Source organism: Xenopus tropicalis, chromosome 8, assembly GCF_000004195.4.
Source record: "Xenopus tropicalis strain Nigerian chromosome 8, UCB_Xtro_10.0, whole genome shotgun sequence".
Classification (NCBI taxonomy): Eukaryota; Metazoa; Chordata; class Amphibia; order Anura; family Pipidae; genus Xenopus; species Xenopus tropicalis.
Genome location: NC_030684.2, coordinates 96544638 through 96569645, shown reverse-complemented (window position 1 = coordinate 96569645; position 25008 = coordinate 96544638). Strand labels below are relative to the sequence as shown.

The 25008-nt window shown below is 41.7% G+C and overlaps 1 protein-coding gene across 1 annotated transcript; it reads right to left on the bottom strand.

Moving 5' to 3' along the window:
• Positions 1-3530: 3530 nt before the first annotated feature.
• Positions 3531-23031, bottom strand: yy1 (YY1 transcription factor). Its single transcript, NM_001123408.1, is given in 5 exon segments — positions 3531-5319; positions 6611-6769; positions 7903-7963; positions 15709-15871; positions 22325-23031. Coding segments are annotated over 5 exon segments (1119 nt in total). The 5' UTR covers positions 22878-23031; the 3' UTR covers positions 3531-5136.
• Positions 23032-25008: the final 1977 nt, after the last annotated feature.

The window sequence follows — 25008 nt, the reverse complement described above, 5'->3', positions numbered from 1 at the left end:
GCAGCAATAACTGCAATCAAGCGTTTGAGATAACTTGCAACGAGTCTTTTACAGCGCTCTGGAGGAATTTTGGCCCACTCATCTTTGCAGAATTGTTGTAATTCAGCTTTATTTGAGGGTTTTCTACCATGAACCGCCTTTTTAAGGTCATGCCACAACATCTCAATAGGATTCAGGTCAGGACTTTGACTAGGCCACTCCAAAGTCTTCATTTTGTTTTTCTTCAGCCATTCAGAGGTGGATTTGCTGGTGTGTTTTGGGTCATTGTCCTGCTGCAGCACCCAAGATCGCTTCAGCTTGAGTTGACGAACAGATGGCCGGACATTCTCCTTCAGGATTTTTTGGTAGACAGTAGAATTCATGGTTCCATCTATCACAGCAAGCCTTCCAGGTCCTGAAGCAGCAAAACAACCCCAGACCATCACACTACCGCCACCATATTTTACTGTTGGTATGATGTTCTTTTTCTGAAATGCTGTGTTACTTTTACGCCAGATGTAACGGGACACGCACCTTCCAAAAAGTTCAACTTTTGTCTCGTCGGTCCACAAGATATTTTCCCAAAAGTCTTGGCAATCATTGAGATGTTTTTTAGCAAAATTGAGACGAGCCATAATGTTCTTTTTGCTTAAAAGTGGTTTGCGCCTTGGAAATCTGCCATGCAGGCCGTTTTTGCCCAGTCTCTTTCTTATGGTGGAGTCGTGAACACTGACCTTAATTGAGGCAAGTGAGGCCTGCAGTTCTTTAGATGTTGTCCTGGGGTCTTTTGGGGCCTCTCGGATGAGTTGTCTCTGCGCTCTTGGGGTAATTTTGGTCGGCCGGCCGGCCACTCCTGGGAAGGTTCACCACTGTTCCATGTTTTTGCCATTTGTGGATAATGGCTCTCACTGTGGTTCGCTGGAGTCCCAAAGCTTTAGAAATGGCTTTATAACCTTTACCAGACTGATAGATCTCAATTACTTTTGTTCTCATTTGTTCCTGAATTTCTTTGGATCTTGGCATGATGTCTAGCTTTTGAGGTGCTTTTGGTCTACTTCTCTGTGTCAGGTAGCTCCTATTTAAGTGATTTCTTGATTGAAACAGGTGTGGCAGTAATCAGGCCTGGGGGTGACTACAGAAATTGATATTGAAATTGAAATTGATAAACCACAGTTAAGTTATTTTTTAACAAGGGGGGCAATCACTTTTTCACACAGGGCCATGTAGATTTGGAGTTTTTTTTCTCCCTTAATAACGTAAACCTCCATTTAAAAACTGCATTTTGTGTTCAATTATGTTATCTTTGACTAATAGTTAACGGTTTTTGATGATCAGAAACATTTAAGTGTGACAAACATGCAAAAGAATAAGAAATCAGGAAGGGGGCAAATAGTTTTTCACACCACTGTAAATAAGCTGCTGTGTAGCCATGGGGGCAGCCATTCAAACTGGAAAAAAGGAGAAAAGGCACAGGTTACATAGCAGATAACTAGTAGATAAGCCCCATATAATGGGATTTTATCTGTTATCTGCTAAGTAACCTGTGCCTTTTCTCATTTGAATGGCTGCCCCCATGGCTACACAGCAGCTAATTATATAAACTATAGTAGTCTTTCTGAGGCAAACACACCAGTTGTAGCAATGCAGGGCAACAGTACATTATACTGTAATTACTTTTATACACTTTCATTTTTTTGGTGTTACTGTTCCTTTAAGGGGATAAGTTGCATATTTTTACATCCCAGGTGCATGACCTTACATTTATCCACATTAAATCTCATCTGCCACTTAGCTGCCCAGATTGCCAGTTGGTCAAGATCCTGCTGCAAGGATGCCACACCCTGGATAGAATTGACTGGGCTGCACAGTTTTGTGTCATCTGCAAACACTGATACATTACTCATAATACCCTCCCCCAAGTCATTTATGAACAAATTAAACAAAAGTGGACCCAGTACAGAACCCTGAGGGACCCCACTGAGAACCTTACTCCAAGTAGAGAATGTACCATTAACAACCACCCTCTGTACCCGATCCTGTAGCCAGTTTTCTATCCATGTGCAAACGACTTCACTAAGACCAATAGACCTTAGTTTGGAAAGCAGTTGTTTGTGGGGAACGGTATAAAATGCTTTGGCAAAATCCAAATATAGGCAAAAACAAAAAAAAAAAAACAAAACAACTATTTAGTAACACTGACATATTTCTATGGATTTTTATAGGAATGTCAATATTCAAGTAAAACAGTTATGTGGGTTCTAGGGTATGCTGTGTCATAACCCAGACACTTTTCCATTACCTTATATTACTTATAAGGTTCTTTTGATTCATCTCTTCTAACAGAAAATACAGAAATATGTTTCCCTTTGCAAAAAAAACCTACTTTAAAGGAACAGTAACACCAAAAAATGAAAGTGTATAAAAGTAATAAGAATAAAATATACTGCTGCTCTGCACTGGTACAACTGGTGTGTTTGCCTCAGAAATTGATATAAACAAAGCTGCTGTTTAGCCACGGGGGCAGCCATTCAAAGGAGAAAAGGCACAGGCACATAGGAGATAACAGATAAACACTATTGTATTCTAGAGAGGTCATCTGTTATCTGCTATGTAACCTGTGCCTTTTCTCCTTTTTTCCAACTTTAATGGCTGCCCCCATGGCTACACAGCAGCTTATTTATATAAACTATAGTAGTGTTACTGTAGCAAACACACAACTTTTACCAGTGCAGGGCAACAGTACATTATATTTTAATTACTTTAAAACACTTTCATTTTTTGGTGTTACTGTTCCTTTAATAGTAAGGGTGAAGACACACGGAGCTACTAGTAGCAGCTACTAAAATAGACAATGCTGATCATTTACTGATAGTTGTCTCTACGTGCGTTTTAGCAGAGGTGATTCTCAGTATTGTTTATGGCAAAGTATTTTCTGGCGTTTAGTAGCCATGAGAAGTAGCTGCTACTTAGTAGCTCCATGTGTCTTCACACAAAGGCTACACAGCAATGTCAATGCTAAATGATGTATATGGCTCAGAAAGACACTGGCTTGGAGTGTGTGCCATCGGTGGGTTTACTGCTGCCCGATATGCATTATCCAGTAAACTACTCATGTCAGATACTGACTGCTCAACAGATGTTCTAGGCTTTGCAAAACAGAACTTTCAGTAAAATGGCACATGGGATAACTTGTGGGCAGGCACCCTATATATTCTATTCTGCAGAAGGTCCACATGCTTTCAAGATGGTTCCCTTCACTGGGTGCAATAAAATATGTAGGGTTGTTGCCTATACTTAAGTCTGTGTGCCTTAACTGTTAGTAATGTTTACCAGTCAGACCCAAGTACTTAGTACTGCTCCCCCTCTTAGGATCACTCCTGATGGAAACTCAGATAAAGAGTATCTTTCTTGAGATTACTGTGGTGTTTGAATACATACAAACATACCAACCCTCCACACATTATTCATCCACAACCAATTGACTAGGAGCATGTTAACAAAACAAAATTGAAACAGCTATTATTTTTGGGAAATAAATGTATTTACAGTATTAAAATACAAAAATTACGCCCAGTGTTTTGGAACACAGGTAGGAAACTTTCTTGACCAACATCATTCAATAACTAGCTATATGTATACTGTATATATCCAGACAAAATTTTCCATGCTGGATAAAGGTTTTCCAAAATGTAGAAAATATAGCAAGAGTGCAGGAGGGAAGAGGACCATCGTTAGGCGTCAGGAACATTATGTGGTTTCTTCCTAAACCATGCTGGGATAGCGCCGAGTACTTCTGTCTTCTCTCATCAGCATATAGTAGCTGCCATGCACAAACATCCGCTCATTTTCCACCGGAAGATTGGCCAAATATAGCGAATCTTGTATGGATTGTTAATCAGCGCTGTGCGGCAGAGTGCTCTGTGCTGGCATTTCATTTCTACAGTTACACTTAAGGGAATAAATTAGGAGCAGCGTCAGTATGCTGATCACAAAGTAATTTTAAATATTTGCTTTATATATTATGTTTGCTTAGTACAAAATAGATTTGACAACTGAATTAAAAATATAGGGCCTAGCTGCATGACCACTGTTACCATCAAGAACAAAGAAGGCAGGATGCAACCCTCGCATGTCAGCAGAAACAGTACTTCGATACAATCATAATGTTATTAAATAAACCAACTGATTTGCTTCAGAAAAAACACCACAAAGAGGTGTTCAGGTCAGTCTGTGCCGATACAGATTGTTGATCCTCTCACTTTAGACCCTGCTTTTATTGCCCTAGTACACGTGACGCAGAAAGTCAGGCTAATAAAAAGGTCAGTGTCTATACAAATACATTCTACACCGAGCACCAATTTCTGTAACTGAACAGGCAAATAAAAATACAATATACATCTGTGTCTGGCAGTCCTCCGTTCCCAACATAAGTGACTAAAATGGATTTAATGAACACTAGCTTAAATCACATCTAATAGTTGGTGCTACATGATTTCAATACAGCTATATACGATACAATTATACAAAATGTGTTAACATCTAAAAATACAACCAAAATAAAGAGAGCAAACAGAACCTATAAAGTTTTTTCTTTTTTTTTCTTTTTTACAGGAAAATACTTTTGAAGTATGCATTTAGTACAGTAACTGCCCATTCTTTTAAAGAAAATCTACTGCAAGCAAAGTTATCAACCTCCAGAAGAAATCACGTAGCAGAAGTAAGCATATCCCCAAAAAGTGTACAATATGCACACTTGAAATTACAAATAAAAAAATTAAAATAAAAAAAATTTAAACAACTGGTGAGAGTCCATTTCTAAGTGTGGAAAGTCCAAATTTAGCCTGGTGGTAGAAATTCAATGCACCTTGGCGACAGTGTTCTCCTGCTTGGAAAGGAGGGGGGGTGATGAGGCAGGGGCACTTTACAAAAACACTCATGAAAACAGGATAACGGGGCAACAGATCATAAGCACTGAATCAGAAAGAGGCTTCCTTTTCATAAGTTTTCTACAGTACATTATCAAAACTGTCTCTTGGCTGAGCAGGATTCTTTTAAAATTCATTAATTCCTGGAAACCATATACAAAGGAGGCGTATTGTTTAGCATACACCAGTAAGGATGCTGCGGAGGATAACATGTCTTTCCATCTGTAGAGTTTCACTGGTTATTTTTGGCTTTAGCATGTGTTAAAATGTGGGATTTCAGATTGGTTGACTGAGCAAATTTTTTATTACAGCCATCAAAAGGGCACACATAGGGCCTATCACCGGTGTGAATCCGCACATGAGTACGCAAATTGAAGTCCAATGAGAATCGCTTTCCACAGCCTTCAAACGTGCACTGTAAGGAAAACAGAGAAAAATTAGAAATTGTGTACGATCTTACCAGGTTTTGGTCATCACACTCTATAGTTACGGATCATATCTATACTATAGTAATGGATACATAAATGATGGCCCTATGTGTGCCTTTTCCCTACCTGGCTAAAGCAGAAATAAGCAGCACACAGGTTACTTCAGAGTGGGTGCTTTTGCTAAATGCTGCACTAAAGAAAGAAACTCAGGCAGCAGAGGTTCATGTGAAAGATGTATGTACGTGAATATTTTGCACATAATCCATGCAGCCATAGTTTCTTACTGCAGAGGTGAAAAAACACTTTCAATAGTGTCATATAACTGAATAGAGCAGTAATGTTGATGCTAGGGGCTGCAGTTGCCTGTAAGTGCTAAAGGGATGTCTACCTTTTTGTTAACATTTGTTCAACAAGTCCCCATTTGTCAAAATAAGTATTTTGTTAACTTGTTAACAGAAATCTCTAGTTTCCTTTTATATTTTAAAAAGGCAGGGCTTACCCCATATATTGGGTCCTATGCAGACAGAGTGGAAACCAGTGATTTATGTTAACAAATCCTTATGACCAAAAGGTACTTGTTGAACAAATCTAAACAAAAGGCTGGTTTGCTACTTCAACAGACCGAGCTATTTACCTGAGGTTGCATTCTAATTTACAGATCTTTAATGCCAATCATAATTGTTTGCATGCAATTAGTGAGCCATTCTTAGATCTAAGAAGTTTACTATACCATTGATATAACCACTGACAGCTCCTATTTAGGGACTTTATACATAAAATCTTCCTTTCAGCATGTAAAATGCATGCATAAGAAATGCAAAATTGGCCATGTATGCACCGTGTCTGATTTTGACCTTTTTGGAAAACCACTGGTAAGTCTCCAGAGAGCAGATCTTAATGTATTGGGACAAATCTGGATGATCTGCCTAAATTGGTACATTTGCCAAAGACTGGCTAATCATGGGGTTCGAGTGAAAGCAGTTGGAAAGGACTGCATTAACTCACAACACAATTGCTGCTGAGTAAGATTTTAAAACCTGCCAGATGAGTCTGGTTATCTGGAGGGCCCTATACACAGCCCCATAACATGTATTCACTATCTAGCAGGGCTATGTCTGCAGCTTTTACAGGCTGTGTAAGGTCACCTTAGGGCTGCCCTCAAAATACCAGATCAGACTGTTCAGTACAGACAAAAATTAAATTCAGTTATGACTGCAAAAATGCCTCACCATCCTGCTTGTAAACAAAGCATTTTAGAGATATACTACTATTAATTACCTGAAAGGGCTTCTCGCCAGTGTGGACCAACTGATGTCTCTTAAGTTTGGAACTTTCAACAAAAGCTTTTCCACATTCTGCACAGACATGTACTCGTGGGCCGTGTGTATGTAAATGTTTCCTCATTGCAGAGTTATCCCTGAACATCTTTGTACATCCCTGTTGAGAAATTGCAGTTAACATCTAGTAAGATATAAATATTTAATACAACCACACATTTTGCAACCCCAGATTATGTAATATACAAAATACAAATAAATATCACTAATTTTAATATTCTAATATCAGTAGTAGTTCACAAGTACACACAAGTAAGATTACCACATAGAAATTGTAAAGGAAAAGGAAAGATAAAAACTAAGTAAGCTTTATCTGAAAGGTCTATGTAAATACAGCCATAAGCACTTACAGTAATGCTGCACTGAGTCAAAAGAAACACAGGATTTCTTGTCTCTTTTTTGTAAACATGATGTTCCAGTGTCTGACTTCCTCTCTCAGAAACATCCTTAACTTCTGTGGCCAGAGTCTGCACAGTGGTCTTCTCTCTCCTGCTCCCCCCTCCCTTAGGAATGTGTGATCTGAGCTATAGGCTAGACTGCAGGCAGGAAGCTACTTAAAATGACAGCTGCTATCTTAAAGGAAAAGTAACACTAATTTTTTTTTAAGTAAAAAACCTATTCTACCCTGCTCCAGGGTATCCTGCCCTATCCTGCACACCATTTATTATTGTAAATGCTTTATTAGAAAATACCTTCTAAAACTTTGCTTCTGGTCATTTCAAATACAGCGATATTCCCTGTTCACAATCCCCATCTCCTTCTAGCCTTCCTTTTGTACAGGAAAACAATTGATTTCCGGTTCCGGAGTCGGGCAAGGAGGAGATGTGGATTGTCACATAGTGGATTGTGCAGAAGGAAAATCGCTGTATTTGAAATGACTGGAAGCAAAGTTTTAGAAGGTATTTTCTAATAAAGCATTCAAAATAAAAAATGGTGTGCAGGATAGGGCAATTATTGGAGCAGGGTAGAATAGATTTTTTACTTAAAAAAAATTTAGTCTTACTTTTCCTTTGAACAAATGGAAAAGCTTCTAAAGCTGTTTGCTGAGGTATGTTAATGGTTTCTGCAGAATAAAGATATAGTTCTAGGGGGCACTAATGTGTCAAATTGACTGGCAGCAAAATGTAAAAATGACTTTCCTTCTCCTTTAAGGGTATATTTTACAAGTTATTCATTGCTTACGAATAATAAATTGTATGAATAATTGTTTAAGCCATGCAAATATGTACTTACCTTATGAGGACAGGCAATGGTTCTTGGAGCATCGTCTTCTTTAATTTTTCTAGGCTTCATTCTTTAATAAAAACAAAAAATATATGGTCAGAAAGGAATTTTATTTAGTATAAATATTTTAGCATTTATTATAGCATCTACATATTAATAACAGTAATTCTGCCATTAACTTTTTTCATAGATGTTGTTGGGATGCATTAGATAGTTTAAAGAAAGGCTTGAAGATCTTTTTAACAAGTTAGAAAACACAGGGTTACTGAAACGAACACTCGCTTGTCCAACTGGCGGCCTGCAGCCCCCCTCTGTTCACAGCTTAGACTATAGGAGCAGTGCCAGTATTGTATGTATGCTGCCTGCGTGTGCCATACTCTGCCTGCGTGTGCCATACTCTGCCTGCGTGTGCCATACTCTGCCTGCCCTATGCTGCCTGCGTGTGCCATACTCTGCCTGCCCTAGTGTGCCATACTCTGCCTGCCCTAAGCTGCCTGTGTGTACCATACTCTGCCTGCCTTATGTTGCCTGTGTGTACCATACTCTGCCTGCCCTATGCTGTCTGTGAGAGGTGAACCTAGCAGGGGTTTGTTCTGGGAGATTGTTAGCATTTGGAAATAGTCATTATATAGTCCCTAAGGTGTATAATTATGTGCTGGGGGTTGCTGTGCTATCCACAGGGGAGGCGGCATATGGATTTATGGGTATGTCTAAATATGACATAATATAATTCTTTCACATATGGATGAAGAGTGATATCCCTGCAGTGAGCACCAACCATTTGGGTTTTTGCTGCACTACCACCATTAGTAAGGGTATGGTCTTAAAACCTCTTGTGATAACATGAGTGTGGTTTGAAGTGAATGCAGTTTTAAAAAGAGGAGAGGTCAAAACTGGCTTCCGCAGGCCAGAAAAATTCCGTTCCTCGCTACCACAACACTGATCTAAGGTATCCAGTAAGACTAATGTAAATGAAGATACCCACTGGCCATAGATGTGGAAATCCACATTATAACTTTGTTCAGGTCGACAGCTATGACTTCTCTTCCTCTACTTCTATCCTAATATACTATGCACCAGTCGACACAGTATACCGTATATACTCGAGTATAAGCCGATCCGAATATAAGCCGAGGTACCTAATTTTACCTAAGAAAACTGGAAAAACTTATTGACTCGAGTATAAGCCTAGGGTGGGAAATGCAGCGGCTACTGCTAAGTTTCAATAATCAAATTATTTAATAAAAGGACACTCACAAGTGCTTACATGACTACCATATTAATAAACACAAGGTATGGGCTGGAAAATGAGGCGCATCCAACATAAGATAACCACATGCAAGGTTGTACAGGTTAATATCTCATTTAATTTTACATAAATATTGAAATTGTGATGTGTAAATTTGTTATTTAATTCTTATATAGTTCTGTATAGTGTTTGGGGTGAGTGATGTAGAATCACAAGTTTAAGAAAGATAAGATCATGTGTACTAGGAAACAGTAATTTCTGACTCCAATCCTTTCCAAATATAAAATTAAATTATAATTAAACCGGTCACTTCTGTTTAATAAAATAGTTAATTACAGGGATACAGTAATCACATACAATAACCCTTCCACATAATCCCACAATATTTTTTTTTTGGTAAAACCTTATTTTAGTATTATTAGATGTTTAGATCTTACAATTATATGAAGAAATGCTTGTTACACACACACACACACACTGTAGCGCAGCTCAAACCCCCCCCCCCCCCCCCCTTCCGGTGCATCCGTGTCCTACAAGTTTGAGTTTGTAATCTCTGCATTTCTGAACTTCTTCACGCATTATTATTAGTGACACAAAACTCACCCTAGCACATCCATGGAACAGTCCTACCGGCTCATGCGACAGTCCTACCGGCCCATGCCCATCCCAAGTCGTGACTCGCGCCTCCCCCGTGCGCCGCTCCAGCACGCACACACGTCGCACCTGACGCATGCGCAACGTGTGTGCGTGCTGGGGCGGCGCACAGGGGAGGCGCAGGTCGCGACATGGGATGGGCATGGGCCGGTAGGACTGTCGCATGAGCCGGAGGACTGTCGCATGAGCCGGTAGGACAAGGATGCGCCGGGAGGGGGGGGGTTTTGAGCTGCGCTACAGTGTGTGTGTGTGTGTAGCAAGCATTTCTTTATATAATTGTAAGATCTAAACATCTAAGAATGCTAAAATAGGGTTTTAACAAAAAAAAAAATATATGTCATGGGATTATAAAGAAGGGGTATGTGATTACTGTATCCCTGTGTGTGTGTGCTGGGGCGGCGCACGGGTGGTGTGCGAGTCACGACATGGGATGCGCCGGTAGGACACAAGTATGACTCGAGTATAAGCCGAGGATTCCTTTTTTAGCACATTTTGAGTGCTGGAAAACTCTGCTTATACTCGAGTATATACGGTATCACCAAGTGAAATGTTAATTTCGTAGAAATGCTAGTGCAAGAGAAGCTAGCCTCACCCTAACTTTCTCTCTTACATGCATTTCTGTGTATTATCATTTCCAGCTATTACATTACTCTACATGAGGGGTCCCCAACCTTTTTTTTACCCGTGAGCAACATGTAAAAAATGTTGTGGAGCAACGCAAACATGAGAACATTTCCTAGGGGATGACCAATAAGGGATGTGATTGGTTATTTGATAGCCCAATGATGACTGGCAGACTACTTGACAGTACAGATGGTCATTATGCCTCCAAATCTGGTCTTCAAGTCAGAAATTCAAAAATTAAAATCTGCTTTGAGGACATTGGGAGCAACATCAGAGGGGTTGGTGAGCAGCATGTTGTTCACGAGCCACTGGTTGGGGATCACTGCTCTACATTATACTAAAAGTTAACTCAAAGGTGAACAACACATTTAATCTAATGTTGTTGTTAGAGATGTTTTGTATAAGTAAGTTTTACTTAAAAAGAAATACTATATACGTTACAATTTTAATTATCGCCATTCACAAATACTTGGTATAGTATAAAGCTATACAGTAGAGTAGAGTATAATATGTCCCACCTTGTACATTGTAAACCAATACAATTAAGCATCAGGCATCAAACTCCTATACAACAAAATAGAGCTGTGGATTTGTCTGATGAACTGTTTTGTTCAACCTTTGCTAAATATCACTTGAAAGTCAAACAACCTGCTTTACAGGACCACTTTAAGAAAGAGTAACACCAAAAAATGGAAGGGTTTTAAAGTAATTAAAATATAATGTGCTAGAAGGCACAGGTTACATAGAAGATAACAGATATGCTTTTTAAGTTCTGGACTTAAGTTTCATCTATTTTACGATTCCAACAAAGGCATTGCTGTGCCGAAATTTTTCCAGTGTGGGATATATTGGAGTATTTGGTTGCTGATAAAATTAATCTTAATGTACAAAGTATAAAATATACCAAGTACACAGAATTTACATATAAAAGGTGCCATTTTGTTTCATAAAATGAAATAATTTATTTATAACACCATTAAATCTCTCTAGTCCTTTGGGGGATACCACTGCGCTAAGCTCCTCCCACCAGGAGGCAGAACACTGATACTAAAAACTCCTCCTCCCCTTCCATATATACCCCTTGTTAAAACCCCTCCTGCTCAGTTTTGAATTACAACCATAGAACAGGAACAACAAACATAGTAAAAAGCATACTTCCAAATATAGAACATCAGGAATCATAACTGTTTCTGGGAGGGAGGTCCTGTGTACCCCAATGGAAAGAAAGATTTAACGGTTTGTTATACAAATATGTCCTTTTCTGTTACGTCCTTGAGAGACACAGGAACCACTGGGACCTACTAATCAGCCCCACAGGAACCAGGGAGGGAAAAACCAGGTACCAACTTAGTCGGTCACAACTACAGTCTGCAGGACCTTCCTGACTAAACTGACTTTGGAGGAGGAATAAACATTAAAACAATAGAATTTTATAAAAGGTATGAATAGAAAACCATGTGGTTACTCTGCAGAAGCACTGTTTCTCCATGCCCCAGAGGCACTTTAAGACCCTGGTTCAAATGAGCTTTGACCTGCTCGGGAGGATACCTGTTGGAAGTTACATATGCTTGATGAATAGCCTTCTTAATCCACTGAGAAATTGTAGTATGTTGCAGTCCCTTTCCTTGGACCAGCAGGGACCACAAAAAGAGTGCAAAAGCCTAAATGAAGTTGTTCTGTCCATACGGTATTTCAAGACCATGACTATATTCAAGGTATGCAACCTCCTTTCACCATTGTTTTTAGGATTCAGACACAGGGATGGTACTACAGTTGGTCGATTCATATGGAACTCAGACAACCTTCCCCATCAAAAAACTCGAATCAACTGAAGCCATTGGTTTTAACGGCTGTTCCTACAATGCTCTAAGTACCAGATTCAGTTGACAGAACAATGGAGTCACTTGAGCTGCACCCAGAAGGAAAATGTGCACGTCATCCCGTATAGCCAACCAATCCTACAACAGTACTCAAAGTGTGGAAAACCTGTACCTTAAACGACGATAACCTAAGTCTGCCCATCTAATCCTCGTAAAAGCTGCAGTACATTAGCTATTTCTAATTGCTCCAAAGGGACCTGCTGTTCTTCACACCACTTAAGCCTTCCATACTGTGTAGTAGGCCTGTAGAAGACACCGGTTTTCTTGCCCTGATAATAGTCACTATAACGCCACCTGAAAAGCCTTTGCATTTTAATGGTGGTCTCAACAGTCATGCAAAGACAATGGACACTGGACTAATGATGTCTGGACATAATGGAAGCTGGAACCAATTGCTTGGGTGATCAGACCTGTAAACCACGGTCGCCTCTGGCAAAAACAGGCTATAAACATTAAGGTTAGCTTCTCCTGACAAAACTCTTGAGAATTCTCGGCAATATGGGGATGGAAACCCATATGGCCGGCGGGAACGTCCACAAAAATGTCATCGCATCCGCTCCTTCCACTTTTGGATCCTTGTATCTGGAAATGAACCTCTTGAGTTTTCGTGTTGTAAGAAGCCATTAGGTCGACCTCTGGATGGCCCCACTTTTGCACCAAGTTGAAATACTTCTGGAGGAAGTCCCCACACTCTGGGATGTAAGCGGTTGCAGCTTAGGTAGTCTGCCAGGGATGCAAATTGCCGTTATTTCCAGAGCACAGACCTCCATCCAGACTATGACTTCTTTGTCTCCACCAAGGCCGCTGCACCCAGTGTGCCCCCCTGATGGTTCAGAGAAGTTACTGCAGTAGCATTGTCTGTCTGTATCTTTAAACACTTTTGATCAAATAGGTCTTGCCACTGAATTAGTGCCAGGTAAATTGTACAAAGCTCTAGGACATTTATTGGAAGTCTGTACTCTGCAGGAGACAAAATGCCCTGAGCTGACCTGTGCTCAAATCTTGCTTCCTATCCTTGTAAGCTTGTATCTGTCATTAAGGGTTGTTCCCAGGAACAACCCTTGGCCAGGTGACTTGGTTCAGTCTATCAGAGTAGAGACTGTTGGGTCTGTCGGGCATGATCCATAGTCTGATTGAGGGAACCCGTCTTCCAACTGTGTAAGATGCACGACTGTAGTGAGTGTAGGATTCACGTAAAATGAGGGGCTTGACATGGCACGCAAGCTTACATATTTTTACATAAGTGTGATAATAACACCTCATTTTTTTGTAAAAGTTACTTTGTCATTTATAGCAGCTGTCAGCTCCAGAGTGTGGGTTAGACCAAGTGCTGGCACAAGGGTGCTTCTAGCAGTTGGTCAACTTTTCTGTGTTTTAAAAGCTCCTTGCTTTCTCACTAGAGCCTCTGGGTTAAAGGTAGGTGCAATATGGTCTTACTACTCAGTCACATTGTTCACTGAGGGACTTAATTTTAATTGCATCACAGATTTATAATGTTAATAGGCAGTGGCACGGGAGCTCATATTTTGGCCAAAGTGTGGTACTAACACCTCATTTTATGTAAAAATTACTTTTAAAGCCAAACTGAGTGCTGGCAATTTTTCCTTCACCACCTCTATTGCTGCAACCATCAGTCCCAGGACCTTCATTCAAAATCCAACCAAGGGCCTTTACAGGAGATTCTGCATTCACCAGGATGTTGTCTAAATATAGGGTAATCAATATTTCCTGAACACAGTGTTGCCATCATCGTCACCATTTTTTTGGTATATACCCACAGGGGCTGACATAAGACCAAATGGAAGTGCGACAAACTGATGATACTGATGAAAGGCAAAGTGGAGATATTTGTGGTGTCCTGACTAGATTGGTACATGAAGATAAGCATCATTAATGTTCAAGGATGCTAGGAACTCCCCTTTTCCCATGAATCATATGACTAAACACATGTATTCCATGTGAAAGCTAGAATATCAAATGTACTTGTTTAGTTTTTTTCCAAGTCCAGTATGAGACAGAAAGAACCATCCCTTCTTGGGCACTATGAAAAAAACGGAGTAAAATCCTTCAAAACGTTGACCTGGTGAAACGGAACTACCACTCCTGCCTGTGTAAGTCCCTGGACCTTTTTGAAAAAGGCTTCCCTCTTCGGATTCCACAAAGGAACTCTGGAAAGGAAGAAACATTTGGGGCAATAGGTCTGGAATTCCAGCTTGTATCAGTTGCTAATCAGTTCCTGGACCCACTTGTCTGAGACTGTTCTAATCCACACTTCCCTGGACGACGTACGGCTCCAATTTCTAGTGATTCTTTAATTGGTTTGATTAGGCCGGCCATCGGAGGATTCCCCTGATGGAGTTGAATCCTTGTGCTTCCTGTTTGAAGTCTGTCTCTTGCGTTTAGAACTAGATTTAGCTATGGTTTTTCTGACTGAAAAATCTATCCAAGGAGGATGCAAGGTTTGTGATGCCCTGTAGGTTAGCCAGGGACTGGAACAGCTGTACTGCCCATAGAGGGGCTGATTCCAGAGAGTGTACCTGAAGGAATGGGGTTCACGGATGTCTCTCCTGGTCAGGTCATAGTGGTGGAATCATCACCGGTAAACTCTGAAGGCACAGAGGAAGGCGGAGATTGCTCTCCAGTTGCTGTGCAGGCAGCAAAAATGAGTTCATCTTGACCCTCAGATAGTTTGGCCTTACAAGTGGCAGTCTTGCGTTTCCCCGGCCACCGGATGAGTAAGGGACTGCATATATGCTGGGCATACAGCGTAACGGCCTCCCTCCCCCCACCCAACTTTGCTACCTGGTACTGGGGGACCTGGGCAGCTTAGGGGTGGTATGATAAAGCGGGTGAGAAGGGGAGAGGAGCGAGTGCAGCAATTACAGAGTGCCTGTCACTGAGCTGTAGCCCACGCTTACCACAGCCACTGTTCCTTCTCCATGGGCATATATGTGCTGGAGAGGGATTCACAGCCCTCCTCTTAAAGCCTCTCTGCATGGTCAGTCAATAGATCTCTCTCCCCCATGTCTGTGTGGAGAGTCAGATAGGGCTATGAAATCTGCCTGCATGCAAGGCTTACGATCCTTGCAGAGGTGTCCCGTGTCTGGGGGCTGACTCCCCGAGACCCAGTGTAATCCCGGCTCACATCCTACCCCTGGTGTCAGTTCTAGCTACTGACCAAAGTTATCCTTGTGTAGGAGTCTCTCTAGAGACCATGGTCCTAACCTCCTGGTCGAAGACACTGAAAAAACTGAGGAGAGCGTAAGTAAGGGGTACATATGGTAGGGAAGGGGGAGTTTTTAGTTTTGTCAGTGTCCTGCCTCCTGTGTGGACGAAAGAAGAAAAAAAACTGGCAAAATGTAAAAAAACATTTTTAATGTAATATAAAAACAAATAAGACCAGATTACCTTGCAAACTCTGCCAGCTGTTTAGGATCTGACAAATCGATGCCCGGTATTCCTCCTGGTGGCAACTTCTTTCCAGTCATGTATTCTGAATAATCAGGTGGAGAATTCTCTCCAATAATCTGTTCTTCCACTACTGTTTCATGGTCTATGTCTTTCTTATCATCTAAAAAAGTAAAAAGAAAAAAAAAGTGTATCCTTTATTTATACAAAAATTATGCATCATTCACAGGTCCTAGCCCCAGTGGAACTTACAATCTAAGGTCCCACTTACACAGCTGACTACTTCTTACTAGCACTGCCTTCTCATCAACTCTTTGGTTCCCCTTTTTATTCTCACGGTAAAATTTAAGAGAGACACTGCCCCCTTTAGGCCACTTCCTGCTTTTGGGCCATGTGGTGCTAAAAATATCTGTTTGTTTTGAGAACTGGTGACGCATGTAGATACAGCCATGTATGGGCAGCATCAGAAAAAGTGCAAGTCTTATGGCACAGGGTAGACAAAGAAAAAAAAAATACATTTATAAATTATTGGCCAGTGCATGCACAGTAGTGAAAGAACTGAATTTATCTTTAAAAAGTTTGGGTTTTAATTTTACTGTGCAGGTGTGAGAAATTAAGAAGCCGATCTGAGAATGAGGTGCTCTTACAGAAGTACTCTGGTCTGGTTTTGTTTTCAGCCAACAGAAGCACTGGCTCAGGGTATCAGGTAAGCGAATATAATAGCTGGGAATGCCTAACATTTGGCACACCCCATTGATTATAACTTACCAAAGCACTCCAAGCTTTTTTACAGGTATCTGCTTCATCTGACCCCTCTTCTCCTGGGGAAGTCACACCAGTAGTACTGACTATGCTGGCTATGCCGATATGCCATGTATTTGTATTACTGCCCTTTTTTTTTTTTCAACTGACCATGCCAAAGTGGATAAAGAGCCATGTCTACTACTAGTTTCTTGCAATTGGTAATTTAATTTGTATATAGTATATTGTGGGTCTGTCCCTAAGCTCAGTAATTGACAGCAGCACAAAATGTGTATAGTGAACCAGCAGAAAAAAGACTGGTAACTGCTAGGGCACAGAACTTTACTGCTTAAGGGCTGTGATCACCTTGGGCTGATACAGAACCCCAAAAACAATGTGAAGCATTTGTACCCTACTTTTTAGTTAAACTTTAGTTACCCTTTAACTTCTTAATCAGCAGCTACAGCTCCATTGGGAGCCAAAACTCTCATCAAGCAAAATCTAATTTGGGCGGAAGCTGGGAAATGAGACATATGGCTGGGTGCTGGGGCACTCAGCCACAGATGTGGTCCTACCAAGACATATGCCATAGGATCTGAATGTTGGTCCAAGAACAAAATAAAGGTATAAGATCAATTTAGGCCACCAATAGAGTGGTTAAATTGAACAAGGAAAGGCCAAGTATAAAACACAACTTTTTGTTGCCTATAGTGCTTATAAATTTTTAGGTTGTCCCAATTCCATATCACACAAAACTTTCTACAGCGGCACAGCCTGGCGAGGTTAAAAGAAAAGGAAAGTTACAATCACTGAGAATGTTAGGCACCCACTCAGTGATTGTAATTTCTTACCTGAAACCCCTGGCAGGTGCTCCTGTTAGAAGAAAACTGCACTGGCCGTGTGTAAGCGACCCCCTTCCTTTTTCGTGCATGCACAGTGGAATGAAAAGCTGAACAAAAAAGCCAGCTATCTCTTAACTGCCCATGCGCAGGCCCTGGGATCTTGTCAAAAGGAGAAAGAGCATTGCTCGCCTGCTTTAAGCTGGGTTAGTTTTCTCCTAACAGGAGCACCGGACAGGGGGTTTCAGGTAAGCGAAGCCAGTGATTAGCTTTTCCTTCTCCTTTAATACAAACACTTGACATACTGCAATCCAGCTTTATATCTATTACCCTAAGGGAGAAGACACATAGAGCTACTAGTAGCAGCTACTAATAGAGGCTACTACAATAGACAATGCTGATAATTTAATGATAACTGTCTCAACGTGTGTTTTAGCAGAGGCAACTTTCAGTATTGTCTATGGCAGGGTATTAGTGCTACTAGCAGCTCAGTGTGTCTTCACCCTAAATGGAACCTTAAAGGAACAGTAACACCAAAAAATGTATATATTTTAAAGAAATTAAACTATAATTTACTGCTGCCCTGTACTGGTAAAAAATTTTTGTTTGCTTCAGAAACATTACTAGAGTTGATATAAACCCTGGTGTGTAGCCATGGGGGCAGCCATTCAAAAGAAGAAAAGGCACAGGTTATATAGCAGCTAACAGATAAACCCTGTAGAACACAATGGTGTCTTATCTGTTATCTGCTATGTAACCTGTGCCTTTTCTCCTTTTTTCCAGCTTAAATAGCTGCCCCCATGGCTACACAGCAGCCTATTTATATAAATTATAGTAGTGTTCCTGAAGCAAACACATGAGTTTTACCATTGCAGGGCAACAGTACGTTCTATTTCAATTACTTTAAAACACTTTCATTTTTGGTGTTACTGTTGCAAAGAGAATCTCTGAGAATTTACTACAGGTAATTTTTTTCATATATTTTTTTTTTATTCAATGATTCAGCTTTTTGTTCAGTAACTCTGTAGTTTGGTACTTTTGCAGCAATCTGGTTGCTACAGTTGAAAGGCAAGAAAAAGAAAAAAAGTGCCTCACAGAGCTAAAGTTTTTTTTTTTGACTGCTGGAGTCAGTGACCCCCATTTTGAAAGCTAGAAAGAATCAGAAAAAGGGCAAATAATTAAATAAACTTTAAAAAAAGCCCAACTAAAAGGTTGCTAGGAGTTGGCCATTTTATAACATACATACTAATGTCAGATATTTATCTCTGCACAGCAGCAATTTCCACCACTGCAGAGTGTTTGGTGGAATCCTTTAACAAGGATTAAGCCGAATACTGAACAGGTGGGTTGAATCTTTACAAAAGACCTAATACAGAAAAGGACAGTTGTAGCTGCTGGATATATACACAAAAACAACTTATTCACTCCTTCCTGAATCTCCATGGGCAAGCACTGCTTAAGTGTGTTTGCAGACATGCGGAGTGGATGTGCAGTTTCATATTTCCTGGCAGAAATGTCTGGGCAAACACAGTTCCAGTCAGTGCAGTATAAACACAGGTAGAGAAAACAGCCTTGTATTGCAGTAGTCAGGGTAATGGCACAATGCATTGTGTTGCCTGTTGGAAACCATGCAGGCAACCTAACACCCAAAGTCACATTTGGCTATTTAAAGAAAGAAAGGTTTAATTACTGGATGGGGTGTCAAAATGTTAGGCACTCCCAGTGATTATCACTTGCCTGATACCCCAGGCTGGTGCTCCTGTTACCAGAAGACCCACACCCGCTCGGGGTACCTGTGTCCCAGCAATCCTCTAGCTTCTTCTGCCTTTGTGCTGCTTGAGAATGTGCAGAAGAGTGAAAGTAGGCTTTTTCACTATTGCGCATGTGCCGGCCCCAGGAGATAGACAAGTGAAGGAAGAGGTCGGTCGTGAACCCCGGGCCAGTGCGGTTTTCTGCTAGCAGGAGCACCGGGCCCAGGGTATCAGTTAAGTGATAACAATCACTGGGGGGTGTCCAACATTTAGAACCCCCTTCCCCCTCAAAAAGATTGTAACTTTGCTACTCCTTTAAGTCACCGTATGTAGCAGATTCCTATTGCTTAATTACGCAAAAATGCAAAACAGGGCATCTTCACGTGCCTAAATATTAGAAACATTGACTACATACATAACGATACTACCATTAATTCTGGTTGATAATCATGTACTATGAATATATGTTGGTTTGGGGACTATAAATTTAAGACAAACTAATCTGTTGATACACCAGGTCTGCCAGTGTAAAGTGCACCAGCAAATCATCTGTGGTCCCTGGGCTGCAGCTCCAGTCAATCTGGCTTTCTGCCCAAATGACTGGGAAAAGAGAAAGGTGACAACTTGTATGGCTTCTTGCACAGTATCCATCCATTTCACCCACAGGGTCAGAGACATTTAAGTATCAGCCCATGTATGGCTTTGCCCATATACAAACATGGGTAACATAAAACGCCACAGACCTGCTGTGAACAGCCCAACTGTCCACTGATCAAAGAAACCTACTAGATATGACTATGATCAGAATAAACCAAATCCAGGTTTAGTTCAAAATACATAGACAATAACTGCACAAAATGATGCAGTGTGTGTTAATGTAACCTCAGCAATAGGTATGTAGAACTTCCATTGTTAAGCTTCACCTATTGTTGCTGGTGAAAAGGCATTTTGAAGTGTTTAAAGGGACAGTAACACCAAAAAATGAAAGTGTATAAAAGTAATTACTATATAATGTAATGCTGCCCTGCACTGGTACAACTGGTGTGTTTTCCTTAGAAAGACTACTATAGTTTATATAAATAAAGCTTCTGTGTAGCCACGGGGGCAGCCATTTAGGGCTCTGGCACACGGGGGAGATTAGTCGCCCGCGATTAACTCCCTTTTCGCGGGCGACTAATCTCCCCGAGTTGCCTACCCCTGCCATCCCACCGGCGAACATGTAAGTCGCCGGCGGGATGGCAGACGCGGCGGGGCGATTTGCGCGAAATCGCGCCGCCGCATGTGCCATCCCGCAGGCCAGTGTATGGGCACCCCTGACAGGCCTACCCGTCCGACATTTAGCCTAAAATTGTGCAGATCTCGACTAGGCAGGTTTGATTTTACGTCATATATGGGACAGCATCAGCTAATTGATGCAGTCCACGATGCAATGGCAGCTATGCCCGCCATTGTAATCAAATTAGCCAGATATTGGGAGAAGATCTGCTCACTTGACAACCCAGTCAAACGAGCAAATCTTCTACAGCATGGCCACCTTAACATGTTCTGTGAGACATCAGTCTTAGAGGAGGACCCTCTAATCATTTTTTAATCGTTACCTTTGTTTGTTAACTTATTTTAAGACTCCTGTTTATTATAAATTAATGTGAAGCACTGCCCAACATAAAATGTAAATAAATAAATGATACAGATCCGCGTCTCTTACTAGAGTCCTGCACTTGCAGCTCTGAGTCCTGTCACGTCGAACCCCCCACACCCACCCAAAACTGAGAATACTGGGACAAGTCAATTTAACTGCCTGCAACATTAATGCTTACAAATGCTATTTCTTTTTAACATTCCCCACAACATATAAATGTTGGTGACAATTCCCTTAAAGCAATAGCTGGAGAATGGCAGGTTATAGGACAAGGCAACGCAAAATACAATATTTTGCTTAATAAAAGAAAACAAAATTCTAAGCAGCTTTGCAATATACATTTATTACAAGTTTGTAATGGTTTCTCAGTTATTTGTATTTATAATTGCTATTAGAAGCAGTGTTTGCCTGTCCTTTTCTATTCTCTGCTGTGGGGGCTCAGACTGTTGAAACAATGTAACACAAGGCTGCAGACTGACAGACCTGTATTGCTGGAGAAGCAAGACCTTTGCAACATTGTTTAAAATGTAACAACCAGGAGTTCAGCAAATGCTGCTTTCAATAGCAATTACATTTACAAATAACGATTAAAGCGCTACAAATTTTTAATTATCTCATATTGGAAAGTTGCTTAGAATTATGTTTTCTTTCATTATGCAAAACATTATTTTTGGGGTTGACATGCCCTTTAAGCCTTGACATTTCAGTTGCATGTGGTGGGGCATTATTCCCTATAAATAACTCCTACTCAGTATTATAGCTATAACATTCAGCAGTCAGGTGTTTAATATAAGCACTTAAGATCCCGTTGTGATGTCCAATTAACATGTTTTTTTGAAGCACTAACACATTTCACTGTGTGGAACAATAAATGCATATTTGATATATATGCAGACTAATTAGTATTTTGCATGGCTGTAATTGAATTATAAATGTTAACCCCAGCATTTCAACTTCAGATCTAACTGAACCTGCAGACCCCATGTCACAACTAAAACTACTGAATAATCTAAAAGTGTCAGAAAACAAAAGATCTAGAACAGTATAATAAATAGAACAAAAACGAATGTTAATCCTGGGGCAGTACAGCAGGACAAAGAAGCCCCAACACTAGCCCAAAGCGGTGCCACAAGCTTGCTGCTACGTGTATGAAGGGGACGCGGCTAGTACAACACGGAGCTGTGGCTTGCATGCCTGCTGCTAAGTGATCCCAACATGGGAAGCCACAGGCCGAACAATGCACTTGGGAAGCGAAGGACAGAGCGCCAGGCAGTGGAGGCAGCCCGGGAGGGATCCAGCAGCAGCACAGAGCCCAGCCCGCCCCTCCCCCGATCTCCAGCAAGTGCGCCATTGCGGCCTAGCACCCGAGCCAGCAGCGCCGCGCTCGCTCCCGCTAGGCCGCCATGTTCCGCCGCCATCTTCCCCGGCCCCACACGCCATCTTTTCGGGCCGCCATACTGGCCAGTGAACATGGCGGCGCCCAGCAACAACCCAAAACATGGCTTCCTTTCAAAACAAAATAAACATCTCGGGCAGAGAGCCGCTTCCCGGCCTGGAGTTACGGGCAGCTCGGGCGCGGGAAAGCGCAGGGACACGCCCTGAGGCCTAGCCGGGCCGGAACAATAAAGAGAAGCCGGGACACTCACCTGAAGCCCACATAGTGACAGAGAACTCCCCCTCCAGGGTCTTGATCTGCACTTGTTTCTGCTCCCATTTCCTCCCGCTCGGCTCGGCCCCACTCAGGTAGCTTTTCTTGCTGCTCTTCTTGCCGCTCCCACCTCCCCCTTTCTTCATGCGGCCGCCGGAACTCTTGCCCGCCACTGTCACCAACGTCTGCTCAATGTACTCATCCTCTCCAGCCGGGGCAGGCACCGGGATAAGGATCTGGTCCTCAAAGCCATCGTCAGCCCGGAGATCAGAGTCATCTCCACCGACCACCTCTTCCCGGGTCTGAACCAGGATCACCTCTTGGTGGTGGGGATGGACCGCATCGTCTGAGTCCAAGGGCTGCAGAGCTATCATAGGCTGGTGATGGTGGTGGTGCACTGGGTCGTCATCATCGTCCTCGTCGTCCCCGACCACGGTGGTCTCAATAGTTTCCACTGGGATAGATTCAACCTCAATTTCATGCAACTCCACTATCTCCGCGGGCATCTCGGAGCCATCTGAGGCTATGTAGAGCGTGTCGCCCGATGCCATGTTCAACCCCAGCTCAGTTTCCCCCTCAGTTTGTCGGCTTGTCCCCCCACCCGCACTTTGGTAAGAATTAATTCCCCCCCAGCCCCGGATATCTTCTTTTTTTACACCCCCCTTTTTCCTTCCTCCTTCAACACAAATACCAACTCGACCCAGCAAATCTCGTCGCCGCCGTCCGCTCCGGCATCATCTCGCGAGAGTAGGCATTTCAACGGCCAGGTTGGGAGGAGGCGGCGGGCGGCATCCTGGCTAGGGGCATAGAGAGCAGGGGGCGGGGCTCTGTGCGTCATGTGACGCGGGGCCGTGGTACGCTGAGCTCTAACGCACTGGTGTCATTTTCCCCCGGCTCTGTCTGTGTGTTCGGCTATGAATGGCTGTGGGCTGATTTAATCACCGAAGGTTGATAGCGACGGTAACGTTCGATCAGGTGCTTCGGGGCGACGATTAGTATGTGAATAATATATCCCGGGGTATTAGGAGAGTCGGTTTAATATAGGCTCCCTTCGGCACAGGGGATGTGCGGGGCGAGCGTTTAGATAAAAGCTCACGGACATAGTTGTGTTGATGTTGTGTAGGTATGTGTGATACAAAACGTACAGGCCTCTACGTTTAGCAACATCTTAAGGGGAGTCAGGGGCACGTCCGTGATTTGTGCCCAACCCCCACCTATTGACAAGCGCAGTCTGTCTTTATTCCCAAGGCTCCTCTAACCTCAAGTCTGGTTAAACGGATTGTGTCATGGGTTTTATGGGTTACTTTATATTTCTAAATTACACTGTTTACATAGCAAATAATTCACTCTACCAGTTAAAACTTTATCCTTGAACCAACAAATGTATATTTTTGTAGTTGTAATATTGGTGTGTAGGTGCCATCTCAGTGCATTGTGCCTGAGCTTTCAGAAGGAGCCAGCGCTACACATTAGAACTGCTTTCAGGTAACCTATTATTTCTCCTACTTCTATGTAACTGGAGGAGTCCCGAGCCAGACTTGGATTTCTTACTATGGAGATATCTGATATCTTCTAGGAGCTGCTATCTTGCTCCCTTCCCATTGTTCTGCTGATCGGCTGCTGGGATATCACTCCAACTTGCAGCGCAGCAGTAAAGTGTGACTGAAGTTTATCAGAGCACAGGTCACATGGTTGCGGCACCCTGGGAAATGAAGAATATGGCTAGCCCCATGTGAAATTTCAAAATTAAATATTAAGAAATCTGTTTGTGATTTTGAGAAACAAATTTCAATGCAGGATTCTGCTGGAGAAGCTCTAATAACTTGTCTGTTTTGAAAAAAAAAAACATGTTTTCCCATGACAGTATTTCTTTAATATTCATTCAGTTATGCAATTTTAAAAGGGATGTTTTTCCCAAAATTTGTAATTTAAGTAATAAACTTATGTAATTCTAAACAATTTTGTGATTAAAAGAGCATTTGGTGTCCAAAGTGTGTCCCCCAGAGGTGCAAGCTCTGGTTAAGGAAAACTATAGCTTTCATTGGCACTACGTTACCTGCACCTGGTGGGAGCTCCCAGTGGCGGGCTGCCATGTTCGGTTACACATCACAGTTAAGACAGTTCAGTCTTTGGGCTCTCTCATTATGTGCTTGCATGTGACATGTGCTTAGCAATCAATGTGTAATTAATGTAAATCTTAAAGTTGCATACATTTAAGTTGTTTTTTTTTACAATTAGGGTAGCAGTTTTTGGGTGGAAACTGCTTTTAATGATGTACAATTGTGCATAAAATATTTCTGATCCAGGGAATCTTCTGTGGACTCAAGACAAAATGCTGGGCACCTTATTGATTTTTTGTCAAGTGCATGTAGATTTATGTATACAATGTCTGAGTTGGTGCAAGTTAGACAAATTGAAAGTCTTGAAGGAACTGAAATATCCAATTTTCTTAGTTGTCTAGATTTTACATCATTCTCTACCAAACCTTATCATGAAAAACTTTACAGGTTTTAGTTAGCACAAATATATGTCAGAAGACCAGCTTTTGCGTGGTGGGGTGCTTGGAGCACCTATGCACTTTAACCCATAGGTCACTGGAAATATGTTACACAATATGTCTTTTATACATTTTACTTTTTCCCCTTCATTGGGTCCCCTCTATATATGTGTATTTTTATTTAT